This window comes from Saccopteryx leptura, chromosome 3, assembly GCF_036850995.1.
Source record: "Saccopteryx leptura isolate mSacLep1 chromosome 3, mSacLep1_pri_phased_curated, whole genome shotgun sequence".
Classification (NCBI taxonomy): Eukaryota; Metazoa; Chordata; class Mammalia; order Chiroptera; family Emballonuridae; genus Saccopteryx; species Saccopteryx leptura.
This window is the reverse complement of record NC_089505.1, coordinates 80878440-80889696: the sequence shown is the minus strand read 5'-3', so window position 1 is coordinate 80889696 and position 11257 is coordinate 80878440. Positions and strand designations below refer to the sequence as shown.

The 11257-nt window shown below is 59.2% G+C and overlaps 3 protein-coding genes across 16 annotated transcripts in view; all 3 read right to left on the bottom strand.

Moving 5' to 3' along the window:
* Positions 1–445: 445 nt before the first annotated feature.
* Positions 446–5453, bottom strand: CCDC106 (coiled-coil domain containing 106). 8 transcript variants are annotated; one of them, XM_066374572.1, is made up of 6 exons: positions 5322–5453; positions 4608–4683; positions 4338–4445; positions 4037–4213; positions 1989–2204; positions 446–1177 (listed from the first exon to the last, which is right to left on the bottom strand). In XM_066374572.1, the coding sequence occupies exons 2-6, from the start codon at positions 4636–4638 to the stop codon at positions 861–863; spliced, it is 849 nt and encodes a 282-aa protein (XP_066230669.1). In that variant the 5' UTR covers positions 4639–4683; positions 5322–5453; the 3' UTR covers positions 446–860. The 8 variants fall into 8 exon arrangements, with proteins under 8 accessions (XP_066230669.1, XP_066230671.1, XP_066230668.1 ...); XM_066374574.1 differs by having other exon boundaries at positions 5436–5453; XM_066374571.1 differs by having other exon boundaries at positions 4608–4790; positions 5322–5439.
* A 2149-nt stretch (positions 5454–7602) lies between these two features.
* Positions 7603–9506, bottom strand: ZNF581 (zinc finger protein 581). Of its 3 annotated transcripts, none has more exons than XM_066374559.1 (2): positions 9334–9506; positions 7603–8653 (listed from the first exon to the last, which is right to left on the bottom strand). In XM_066374559.1, the coding sequence occupies exon 2, from the start codon at positions 8633–8635 to the stop codon at positions 8039–8041; it is 597 nt and encodes a 198-aa protein (XP_066230656.1). In that variant the 5' UTR covers positions 8636–8653; positions 9334–9506; the 3' UTR covers positions 7603–8038. The 3 variants fall into 3 exon arrangements, with proteins under 3 accessions (XP_066230656.1, XP_066230655.1, XP_066230654.1); XM_066374558.1 differs by having other exon boundaries at positions 9346–9506; XM_066374557.1 differs by lacking the exon at positions 9334–9506 and adding an exon at positions 9139–9263.
* A 147-nt stretch (positions 9507–9653) lies between these two features.
* The window catches only part of ZNF580 (zinc finger protein 580), a 20282-nt gene continuing 18678 nt past the window's right edge, over positions 9654–11257 (bottom strand). For 2 of the 5 annotated variants that reach the window (XM_066374552.1, XM_066374553.1), the window contains exon 2: positions 9654–10604. In XM_066374552.1, coding sequence (XP_066230649.1) covers positions 10073–10591 — 519 coding nt within the window. In that variant the 5' untranslated portion in view covers positions 10592–10604 and the 3' untranslated portion in view covers positions 9654–10072. Of the gene's footprint in view, positions 10605–10710; positions 11008–11183 lie in introns of those variants that run through there. The other 3 variants (XM_066374554.1, XM_066374555.1, XM_066374556.1) reach the window with 3 other exon arrangements.

Below are 11257 nucleotides of genomic sequence, written 5' to 3'. Positions count from 1 at the left end.
TCTAGAAACGCTCTGTTTCTCTCGGTGGCCGCCTTCGCCTGGAGGTCATTGGGTCCCGTTTCCTGCCGCCGCGCCTCGAGTCCAAACAGTCCAGCGGGGTCGTGTTCACGCATCTTTTCCGGATCTCTGGTCCTGCGAGTTCCCGGGGCACAACTGCTGCTCCTCCTCCTCCCACCGCTGCCCGCCCCGGTGGTGGGCTAATTACACCGTCTCCCCAACCTCCCTGCTTCCCGCCTGACCGCTTGCTTCTTGGAGCACCCACCCCCCGCAAGGTCCCGTCCATGTCTCCGTGGCAACGGCCATTCCCCCTACAGGAAGAGAATGAGGCCTCGTTTATTCCAAATTTTAACATCTTTTTCTTTTAAATTTTTGAATAATTCATTCTCTTGTCTCAGTGGACTTGGGGGAGGTCCGGAATACGGGTTGGGGGGGGGGCGGAGACCGGGTATGTACAGTGTCCCGTCGTCGTCGTCCGTCCCCCGCCCACACAACCCCACCCTCTTCCCAGGAGGAAGGACCCAGTGAGGGCAGGAGGGGTGCTAGTGTTTATAGAGAAAGGCGAACCAAGGTCCCCTGGGAAACCCGGCTAAGTGAGATTCCCCCATCCTGGGAATGGGACAGGATGCTGGGAATGTGGATGCAAATAGGGCGGATCTATATACAAGGGACCCGGGAATGGGGTCCCTGGGAGGTGGGGGGGGAGGGGGTCTGCGGGAGAAGAGAGGGAAAAGCAGCACACGCAGAAGCAGCACGCTGCCCAGGCCCTGGCGAGGGGCGCTCCACTCAGGTGCACGCACGCGGGCAGCCCCGTGCCGGGAGGCGGGTGGAAGAGGAGTCGCCCTGGACCAGGTGGAGCGGGATCACCGCTTGAAGCGGTAGGTGATGGGCAAGAGCAGCTTGCTCTTCTTGAGGGCCTGCACCTTCTTCAGGGTCTCGTCGTCCAGGGCCAGGAAGCAGCGGCGCGAGTACTCCAGCAGACGCTCCTTGGACGGGTCGAACTCGCCCACCTCCGCCAGCTTCTCTGGAGCCACGATGAGTAGCTCCGCGATGGGCGTGGTCAGCGCCACGGTGTTACGGTCCACTCGGTGGTGCTCGAAAGCCCGCGACATGCTCTTAAGCTTCTGGAAGGTGCCCAGGATCTTCTTGTAGCGGCAGAGGACCCCATCTGCATCTTTCACTGCAGGTCCAAGAAGGGGACATTGAATGCCTGACCTGTGGTGGCGCAGTGGATAAAGCGTGGACCTGGAAATGCTGAGGTCGCCGGTTCGAAACCCTGGGCTTGCCTGGTCAAGGCACATATGGGAGTTGATGCTTCCAGCTCCTCCCCCCCCCCCCTTTCTCTCTCTCTCTCTCCCTCTCCTCTCTAAAATGAATAAATTTAAAAAAAAACTGAGGGGAAAAAAAAGAAGGGGACATTGAAAGGCTGACATGGCGCACGCGGGGTGTGGGAAGGCAGAGAGAGAGAGAGAGAGATGGAAGGTAGCTGGACATGGGTGTAGAGTCTGTAGACAGATCCACATGGGGGAGGGCAGATGGGGCAGAAGTGGGACAGAAACAGGACAACAGACGGCCCGGGTCAGGGACCCACACAGAGCAAAGGAACGGAGACCAGGAAGATAGGAGCCAGGAGCCCAACACGGGAAGAGCCAGAACAGAAGGAGAGAGGAAGAAAAAAAACAGATGAAAACAGAGGAGGTGGTATCAGGAGAGAGAATTTGGAGGAGGGGAAGATCGGAGGAAAGCCCCAGGTCAGACTGAGGAGGAAAAAGCAACTCAGCCGTGGGTCAGAGGGGTAGGTGGGTTCCCAGCAGGCCTGAGCCATCACCCCGTTACTGGGGGGGAGGGGGGGCTGGGGAGGGTGGACCAAAATGTAAAAACTAAACCAGGACCACAAGTGGAGGCTGGCAACCACACATAGGTCCCGGTCTGTTCCAGGTGGGGAGGAGTCAAGGCCCCTCCCACTGTGCCCTCCGCCCCCTCCGACTCACCCCGCTGCCTCTCCCGGGTCTTGGGCTTCCCAAAGCGCCTCCGGCCGGTGCCTCCCTTCTGCTTCTGCCTTTTCCTCTCCATAATACTGCTGCTCTCTTCAGATGCTCCGCTGAGCGAGGAGGCAGCCGACTCAGGGTCCGAGGCCTCGCCTGTGGCCCCTCCCCGGCCGTCACCCTCAGTCCGCCTGAGCCCAGGCTTCCCCCGGCAGTGGTCCTCTGGAGAGAGGTGGGGAGAGAGACATGCATGCACATGAACTGCGGGGACAGGGAAGAGGCCTGTCTGCAAAGTAGAGGTGTATGACACATCACGCGGTCCCCAGGAGGGACAGGGAGTGTGTTGTAGAAATGCCGAGATCCCTACCTAAATGGTTGAATACAGTACCATCAGCGGGGATTTCAGGGTGGAAGTCCACAGGTGTGGCTTGAGTGAAGATACCCAACTATACAGTAATTCCTAAACCTGGTGGCAATAGGTCTAGGGGACGGCCAACACTGGACTAGGGACCTCAGGAAACTTTGTGACTGTGGACTTCCTGGAGCAGAGGAAGATTTTTCTGGAGACCTGGTAGAACCTACTGGAAACTAAATTCTGGACATGCTAGAGGCAGGCAGGGCCATGTTGGGGTGGGGGACAGGCTGGGAATGGCAGGCACCTGCTTCCTCCTGGATGAGGGACCGCTCAGGTTCTACACAGGGTCCCCCAGAAGGTGTTAGGCTCAGGTCCAGGGCCCCCTTCCAAAGAACCTCTACTAAACCAGGTTACACTTCACGTAATCCAGCCCCATGGCTGTTCTGCAACTCGCCACTTAAGCAAACCTGACTGATATCCAGCTTCCCCTCCCCTGGGACAACTTCCTCAGTAAGCGATCCCTTCACCCAACTGCCCAATTGAGCACATCCCCTCTCACCGCACCCCAAAATCTCATGCCAAACCTAACCTGACTAAGCCTTGTTCACTAACCCTATGAAAGCTGAAATCCCCCAACCCTCAATGCTGACACCATGTTAGACTCAGCCTATCCGTTTGCAGGTGCATAAGTAAATTTCCTATAAAACTCATCTGGTGTGCGACCCTCCTTTGGTGACCTAGAAGAAGGGAAGGTCCGATGTTGGGGTTCCCCCTGAGAAAGTCCAAAGACCCCTGGGCTCAACCATCTTGGGATGTTCCCATCCTTGTGGAGAGACAGCAGAAGGTTCCAGCAACCCAGGCTAGAGGTGGTTATGGACCCTAGGGTCCCCAATAATATCCATCTTGGAGAAAAAAGCAGTCCCTTGCCCACGTTTTTGACGGAATTCACAGAGTGGAATGTGGGAGTTTGAAAGAGCCTATCAGTTTCTGAGCACCAAGAGAAGGAGCCTACAGGTGGAGTTCTCCACAACACGGATCAAGATTTGTCAAAGGCCTGACAATCTGGGGGAAGGGATGGGGCACAGGGTCCTGCCGATCAGAGGAAGCAGAAAGGCTGGGCTTGGGGGGTCCCAGAGATGCCCTGGGACTAAGCAGGAAGGTAAAGATGCCAGCTCCCCCCGGGCGACCAAAACATGACTGAAAGTAAAAAGGGTTTGGTGGCCCTGGCCGGTTGGCTAAGCAGTAGAGTGTCGACCCAGCGTGGGGAAGTCCCAGGTTTGATTCCTGGCCAGGGCACAGAGGAGAAGCTCCATCTGCTTCTCCACCCTTCCCCCTCTCCTTTCTCTCTATCTCTTCCCCTCCCGCAGCCAAGTCTCCACTGGAGCAAAGTTGGCCAGGGCACTGAGGACAGCTCCATAGCCTCCACCTGAGACGCTAGAATGGCTCCAATTGCAAAGGAGCATCGCCCCACCCTGATGGGTATGCCCGGTGGATCCCTGACACATGCGTGAGTCTGTCTGACTGCCTCCCCTGTTTGTAACTTTGGGAAAATTAGATAGATGATTGATAGATAGATAGATAGATAGATAGATAGATAGATAGATAGATAGATAGATAGATAGATGATAGATTAAAAAAAATGGTCACAGCAGGTTGCCAAGGCTCAGGAGCAAGAGGATTGGCCCTGGAGAGCCCTCACCAGCGTCCATGCGCGCAGAAGAGATGAACTTGTCCAGCTGACAGCGCAGGAAGTCTCGCTCCTCCTCCAGGTCCTCGATGCGCTTCTGCAGCCAGGAGTTCCTCTCCAGGGCCATGTGCAGCTGGGCCCGGACTCCATTCATCAGGGCCACAGTTGGGGACGCAGCCTCAGGAGGCTCTAGGGGAGCAGGGTGGGGGGTATCCCAGATCCCGGTCACACTCCAGGCCTCAAGGGCCCTGCACCACAGGTGACTCAGGTGCCTCCATACCCCCAGTACCCCTCCACCCCCGAGCTCACTCACCCTCGAAGTTTCCCTGAGAGGGGCTCAGGCTGTAAAAGAGCTGTGGGTGTATCTGCGGTGCGTCCTCGAAGGGGAGAGAGATCTCGAAGGCCTCATCATCCCTCTTCACTAAAGAGAGAAGGGGGTGGCGGGGGGTCGTCAGCCCAGGGAAGTCTCCGCACCCCTGGAAACAGCCCGCAACCCTGGAGGTGGGGGCTGGGAGAGAACAGCAAGGGTGGGCAGAGCTGTGGTGGGACTAAGGGAGGGGGAGCAGGGGCCCAGCCTCCTCACGTGTCCGCCTCCTGCTGGTTCGGTCATTCATGGCGCTACGTCCCGCGGACCCAAGCAGCTGAGCGCCTCAGAGGCACTGGGCAGAAAAAGCAACCACACATGGGCATCCGGGGTCGTCCCAGGAGGTAGGGCCCGAGTCCTCAGGGCTGATGGGGGACGTGTTGAGGGCCAGGATTCTTGGGTCTGATGGAGGGGGTTCCTGTAACCCTCAGGACTGAGGGAAGACACCACGGGGTCCAAACTCCCGAGCTGCTACACGGGAGCTCGGGCAAAAAGGAACACCGTTCCCGTGAGGTCCACAGAAGGGACATCCTGGCCAGAACCGATTATCGCGGGGCCAAAAGATGCGAGAGGTGCGTGGGGAAAACTGCCCCAACTTCCAAGCATGGGAATGGGGGTCCAGCCCACGCGCGGCGGGCGCCTCCCCCATCTAGGGCAACCCACGCGACTCCCCCGCACTCGTGTGAGAGAGCCTGACCGCTCTCTCCCGTGGTAGGAAGGCTGGGCGCGTGCGCACTGCGGAGGAAGGTCACACGCGTGGGGATGCGCCCTCCGCCCCCGCCCTTTGTCCCGCGGGTGGGAGGGGAAGCGAAGGTGGCAAGGGGTTTCAGCGGGGTTTGCGCCAAGCCGCAGGGGACCACGCGGCCACCCTTCACCACCCGCAGATGCCCGGGGTTAGACAGGCACGGGGAGGCCCCGCGCTCGCTCACCCACCCACGCGCGAAATCCGGCCCGGGAACCGACCGCGGCAGCGGCGGCGGCGCCCATGCCCGGCGCCGGGGAGCGTCTGCAAAGTGTCGCGGGGAGCGGAGGAGAGCGCCCACCCACCGGCGGGCGCGGCCGGCGGGCGCGGCGGGGCGAGGCGGGGAGGGACGCTCTCCCGTTCCGCTGGTCGGCGAACCCCTCCGGTAGCCCCGGCCCCAAGTGAGTCCCGCCGCGTACTGCGGCTGAGGCCGAGGCCGCACTTGCGCGATAGTCCCTTGCAGCCCTCCGCCCCCGCCCCTCGCCCCTGCTCTCGGCGAGGACCGGGCAGGGAACGTCACGAAATTCCCAATTCCTGGAGAGCCGGTGGCTCCGGGGGGCTCATCGGGTGGGTGGGTGGCCGCACACGGAGTCGGGTCCGGGAGAGGCGGCAGAATGAAGGGGACAGCCAGGAAACTGAAAGCACGGTCCCTTGGGCTCACGGTGTCCCGGGATCCTCAGGGAATCGGTTATCCCTCCCCAAAAAGAGGGTCCTAGTGACTAGTTAAGGACTGGTTGGCTTGGGCACATTCAAGCCCGTGTTCATATTTAAGGTGCAGCTTTGGCACCGTCAGACCTCGATCCCAGCCGGTCCTGGCCGCTGCTTCTCCCCTTCCTCAGTGGACTCATCTGTAAAGTGGGGAGCATGCAAGGACGTGACACACGCAGACAGAATGCCTAGCCCAGCGCCTGGCCAGAATTAGGGCTCAAGATCCAGCCACGTTTAGTGCCACTGGAGGTCAGACAGCTGGAGGCTCCCTCTTCCTCTCTGGGGAGCCGAGCCAGACTGACTGCTCGTTTGTTCTTCCACCCAAAATAAGGTCGAAAGAAGCAATAAAGCCCTCCCTGCACGGTGCCCACCCAGCACAGAACCAACAACCAGCAAGGAAAAGTCGCGAGGGAGGCAGGGGTTCATTCCCCCATTCACTAGGAGCCTCCAGGCCCAGGGGTTTGTGACAGCCCTCTTGAGAGCACCACTTGAAACCTGCAGAGGGGAAATCTAGGTGTCTGCGACCAGAAGGCGGCCACACTCCTACCTGCTTCTCATTACACATAGATGGCAGCAGCATCTGTCAAAACGTCCATGGAAAGGCACCTACCTGCCCTAGATCGTGTTTCTGACACTTACGGGTTCATGGGCAGAGAATTCAAAAGAGTAGGATGGCCTCAGCCATTAAAAAATAGTAGACGAGCCTGATCAGGCAGTGGTACCCAGGTTCAAGACCCCGAGGTTGCCAGCTTGAGCACGGGGTCATCTGCCTTGGGCAAGGCTCACCAGCTTGAGCAAAGGTCGCTGGCTCCAGCAAAGGATCACACGGTCTGCTGTAGCCCCCCCCCCCCCCAAGGCACATATGAGAAAGCAATCAATGAACAACTAAGGAGCCGCAAGGAAGAATTGATGTTTCTCATCTTCCTTCCTGTCTATCTGTCCCTATCTCTCACTGACTCTGTCTCTGTTACCACACACACACACACACACAAAAAAAAAAAAAAGGCGAAAAAATTCATCAGTGACCTACACACAGCAGAGGGGACTCCTTATTTCACTTGAATTGGTTATGTCCTTACACTGGACTGCCATATAAAATGTGTTCCTTACAATAGACCGTGGATGTTTTGTTTGTCTTTAGAGATAGAGACAGACAGACAGGAAGGGAAAGAGATGAGAAGCATCAATTCATAACCTGTTTTCCCTGAAAATAAGACATCCCCCAAAAATAAGACCTAGTGCAATTTTTTTGAAGCTTAGAAATATAAGGCCTCCCCTGAAAATAAGACCTAGCGTTAATATGACACTGTCTTATTTTCAGGGAAACAGGGTAGTTGTGCCATTCTAGTTGTTCATCGATTGCTTTCTCATACATGCCTTGACCAGGGGGGCTTCAGCCGAGCCAGTGACCCCTTGCTCAAGCCAGTGACCTTGGGCTTCAAGCCAGCGACCTTTGGGCTCAAGCCAGCAACAGCACGATCAAGCCAGCGACCCAAGGGTTTTGAACCTAGGTCCCCAAGGTCCCAGGCCCACACTCTATCCACTGTGCCACCACCTGGTCAGGCTGGACCGAGATTTTAAAATAAGTTAAAAAACACTCCACCTAGATGACACAGACCCTGAGAAGCCAAGCAAGGACTAGTGCCTTCCCCAGCCAGGCAAGCCAAGGCCCACTGGGCCAGGCATTTGCCAAGTCTCCCCAATAAGTAGCAGCGGGCCCAAGCAGCTGTCCCCAAAAAGAAGCCTCCAGTGCTCCAAGTGGAAAACAGGTTTATTGGGTGTCTATTCTCAGTCCCTGGCTGGGGAGGGGGGGATGCAGGCCTGGAGGCCCTGCCCCCACATCAGCATGGAGGCCTCAGGAAGATGGTGCAGGTTCCTGAAGGCCCCCCAACCACATTTGCAAGCCAGAGAACTTCCACACCCAGTGGGTCTCTCACATACCCTCCATTCAGGGCTCAGCCTAGAATAACATGTCACTGAGACTAAAGGACTCCACACTGAATGTGAGTTCTTGTTCCCATCTTGTCTCCAAAGCACAGGGCCCACACATGACTCCTGAGCCCCTCCATTCGCAGGGCTCGGTCTGTGTTTGTGTCCAGGGTCCCACAACCCAGCTTTGGGTGCCCTCTGGGTGTCTGAAGGCGACAGGAGCCCAAGATCCCCCAGATCGGATGATGCCACAGGGTACCCGCAACGCAGGTCACGGATGCTTCCACCGGGTGTGCTTCTGCAGTGTGTTCTGCTCCATAAATCGTCGTGGGCAGTGCCGGCACTGAAACGGGCGCTCCCCGGAGTGAACCCGGCTGTGCTGGGCCAGCTCGCCAGCCTCACGAAATCGGCGAGGGCAGAGCGGGCAGCCATGTGGCCGACCACCGCCAGCCTGGTGAATGGAGTGGTGTCGCGCCAAATGGCTGGCCCGTTTGAATGCCTTGCCGCAGGTGTCACATTCAAAGGGCTTCACCTCGGAGTGGGTGACGCTGTGTCGCTGCAGGTAAGACATGTACTCAAAAACCCGGGAGCACACGGGGCAGCTGTAGCACTTTTTCTGAGCCGAAGCTCCAGCAGCCCCAGACGGCCTCTGAGTCTCCTCCTTGTCCACCAGCACCGTGTAAGGGACGCCCTGGGTGTCAATGAGCAGGTAGTGGTTGGGCCGCGGAGGGGATGAGGTCTGGGGAGATCCTGTGGAGGAGGAAGGTCCGGGTTCTGGAGACCGGCTGGTCCGAGGGGGCAGGTCCTCCATGGCCTCAGTGGAGGGCAGCTGTGGGGGTTGGGGGCAGGGGGTCGGCAGCACCAGCATCCGGAGGGTGGCAGAGGCCTGGTGAGTAGGAAGGAGAGAGGGGCAGATTACACGGAGGAGGGAAGTTCGGTCCCACGACTACATTCTCTCCTTTCTGTGGACCCTGCCCAGAACTTTCTGCATCCTCCATCTCTCCTCCAGTCCTCTGGGCCCTGGTCTCTGTGACCCTCTGTAAGACTCCTACATACAGTCTGTCTCTTTGAGAAACCTCTCCTACCCGCAGGGACAACCTGGACCTCGCTGTTTCTCTCTCTGGGACCCCTCCCACCCCACCCTGAAGCCACACAGGGTGCCCCTCTACTCTGGTCACCCCATCCAATAGACCTCCAAGCATCTCCATCTCTTCTCTGCTGCCTCTGACCATACACCCTCCTCCACCCTGTAGCATGTCTACCCACTCTAGACACATCGAAGCCTTCTAATAGGGGCTGCCACCTTGGGGCCCCGTGTCACGCCGCGCTGAGCACCTCCCTGCACACCTCTGCCCGCCCCTGGCCGGCTACCTCCAGGCTCTCCAATGCACGCCCATCCACCCCAGATCTTTCTAGGTCCTAGCTCTCCCGGGGTCCTCCCGCGCCGAGTTGTAAGCAGCGTTCGCCGGGAGCCCGCTGAGCGCCCCGCCTCGCGCGCAGGTCTACGCTCGCCCGGCCCCGCCCCACTCCGCCCCGCGCCCGCCCGCCACCTCCCGGCCCCCGTACCCGGTGCAGCACCTCTCGGGTCCGGGCAACTCTGGAACGGCTGCGGGCTATTTCCGTGGTGGCAGGTCCTAGCAGAACAGGAACTTCTGCGGGTCCCCCAGGAGCTGGCGGCGCCGGTAAGGGGACTGTGGGCCGGGGGATGAAGAAGAGGGTTCAAACGAGGAAAAGGGGGGAGGGGTGCATGGGCCTTCGGGAAATGGATCCGGCCAGAAACACACACCGACATAAAGGTTCCCAGGTGCTTACAAGCCGGTCTCCACCCACGACCCCGACCCCACTCCCCAACCCCCGCGTCCGGTAGGCAAATAAAAGCCCTGAAGCGAAGTGCGGAATGTTTATTGAGTAAAAGGTGAGGAGAACGGGTGGAAGGGGGAGGAGCTACAGAAAGGAGCCGTGCCTGTGCTCTTTTGTCAAATCTTCCACGCGCACAACCGTTCACCACTTCGGAGCAGAAAACAAGGGCTCAGAGAGCTTAAGTCACTGGCAGAGGCTTGCACAGCACCACTGGGCTAGAACCCAGTGGCAGCTGGCTCCCAGGCCCAGGGAGGGACAACAATTTGGTCTACATCACACAATGAGGGAGGAAGGGAGGAGATGAATGAAGGAATGACGTGTCTCCCTTTGGGAGAGTGAAACTGAGGCCCAGGGTAAGGCAGCCAGCCTCAGCAGAGCCAGGGAACTGTGTGTGGTTGTGCCGCTGTTGCGGGTCAGACGCCGAGGCCCAAAGCCACGTCTGGATTTAGTGGAGACGCACGTGCTGCGCCAGCTCCGCGGCGTCCTGGAAGCGGCGCGGGCAGAACGGGCAGTTGTGTGGCGGGCCGGCGCGGGCGCGGTGCGTGGCCCGGTGCCGCGACAGGTGGCTGGAGCGCTTGAAGGCCTTGCCGCAGGCGCTGCAGGTGAAGGGCTTGAGGTCCGAGTGAGACACGCGGTGACTCTGCAGCCGCAGGGAGCTGGCAAAGACCCGGGCGCACTCCGGACAGCTGTAGCCCTTGCGAGGGCCGGGCTCTCCGGGAGGGGACTCGCGCTGTGGGGGGCCGCCAGGCTCCTCTTCCAGCTGCACCGTATACGTGTAAGGGACCCCGTTGGCGTCGATGAGCAGATGGCGACCCAGCCGCGGGGGTCGGGGCCCAGCCACCGAGGAAGGAGTCGAGGAAGGGCCTTCCGTCTTAGGGAAAGGGGGCGTCTTCGGAGGCGGTGGGTCCATGGCCTCCGGAGAGGAGGACCGAGGGTGGGGTGGCCGCGGGGGCAGCAGCAGCATCTGGAGCAGGCAACTGGGAGCGGCAGGGGAAGGAGGAAGGGAGAGAAGTGAACATAGCCACTTCTTGGGGAAAGTGCGCCCCTTTCTAACGGCTACTCCTCTCTGCACCATTGACCTACCTCCCCGCACAAAACAAATGCTGACTCCAGGCCAGATCGCTCAGGTGCCAAGCTACTGCGGGACGCCTCCAACTGGGAGCATACCTAGGTCCCAACCTGCCTTTCTCCCTGGGTCCTGGTCTCAGTCCCGACTCCCCCTAACAAAGCATCTTCCCGCCACTTCCCTACCAACGTCCATCCATGTCTGTTTCCCCTCTTTACATCCTGATGGCGTCTTTTATCTCAGGCCTCAGGCCCTTCGGAATGTTTGTCAAGGGTCGCTTGCTTCCTCTTCTTCCCAAACCCCAGGTCAGGTTGCGTCCGCCCCCCACGCCCTCTCCCCCAGGACCACACAGCAGTCCCTTCTCAGCCCTCCCGGGCCTGTCTAAATCTTCATCCCCCACCAGGTGCGCTGCAAATCCTCCCCCATCTCCACGGATGTCCGTGTCCTCTCCATTTCCTTTTCCAGCTCCATCCCCAAGAGCCCCACTAACCCAATTCCCCACTTTTCACCCCGGTCCCGCTCTCCTGTGCCAATCCTTCGCACGGAACGGTCTCCATATCCTCT

What these genes read in the sequence shown, in the direction of transcription:
- ZNF581 (XM_066374559.1), bottom strand. Translation starts at nt 8,635, where the DNA reads ATGCTGGTGCTGCCGACCCCCTGCCCCCAACCCCCACAGCTGCCCTCC.
- CCDC106 (XM_066374572.1), bottom strand. Translation starts at nt 4,638, where the DNA reads ATGAATGACCGAACCAGCAGGAGGCGGACAC. An exon ending in AACCAGCAGGAGGCGGACAC is followed by an intron (nt 4,446 to 4,607) that starts GTGAGGAGGCTG and finishes TTCTCTCTTTAG; the next exon opens with TGAAGAGGGATGATGAGGCC. An exon ending in CTCTCAGGGAAACTTCGAGG is followed by an intron (nt 4,214 to 4,337) that starts GTGAGTGAGCTC and finishes CTGCTCCCCTAG; the next exon opens with AGCCTCCTGAGGCTGCGTCC.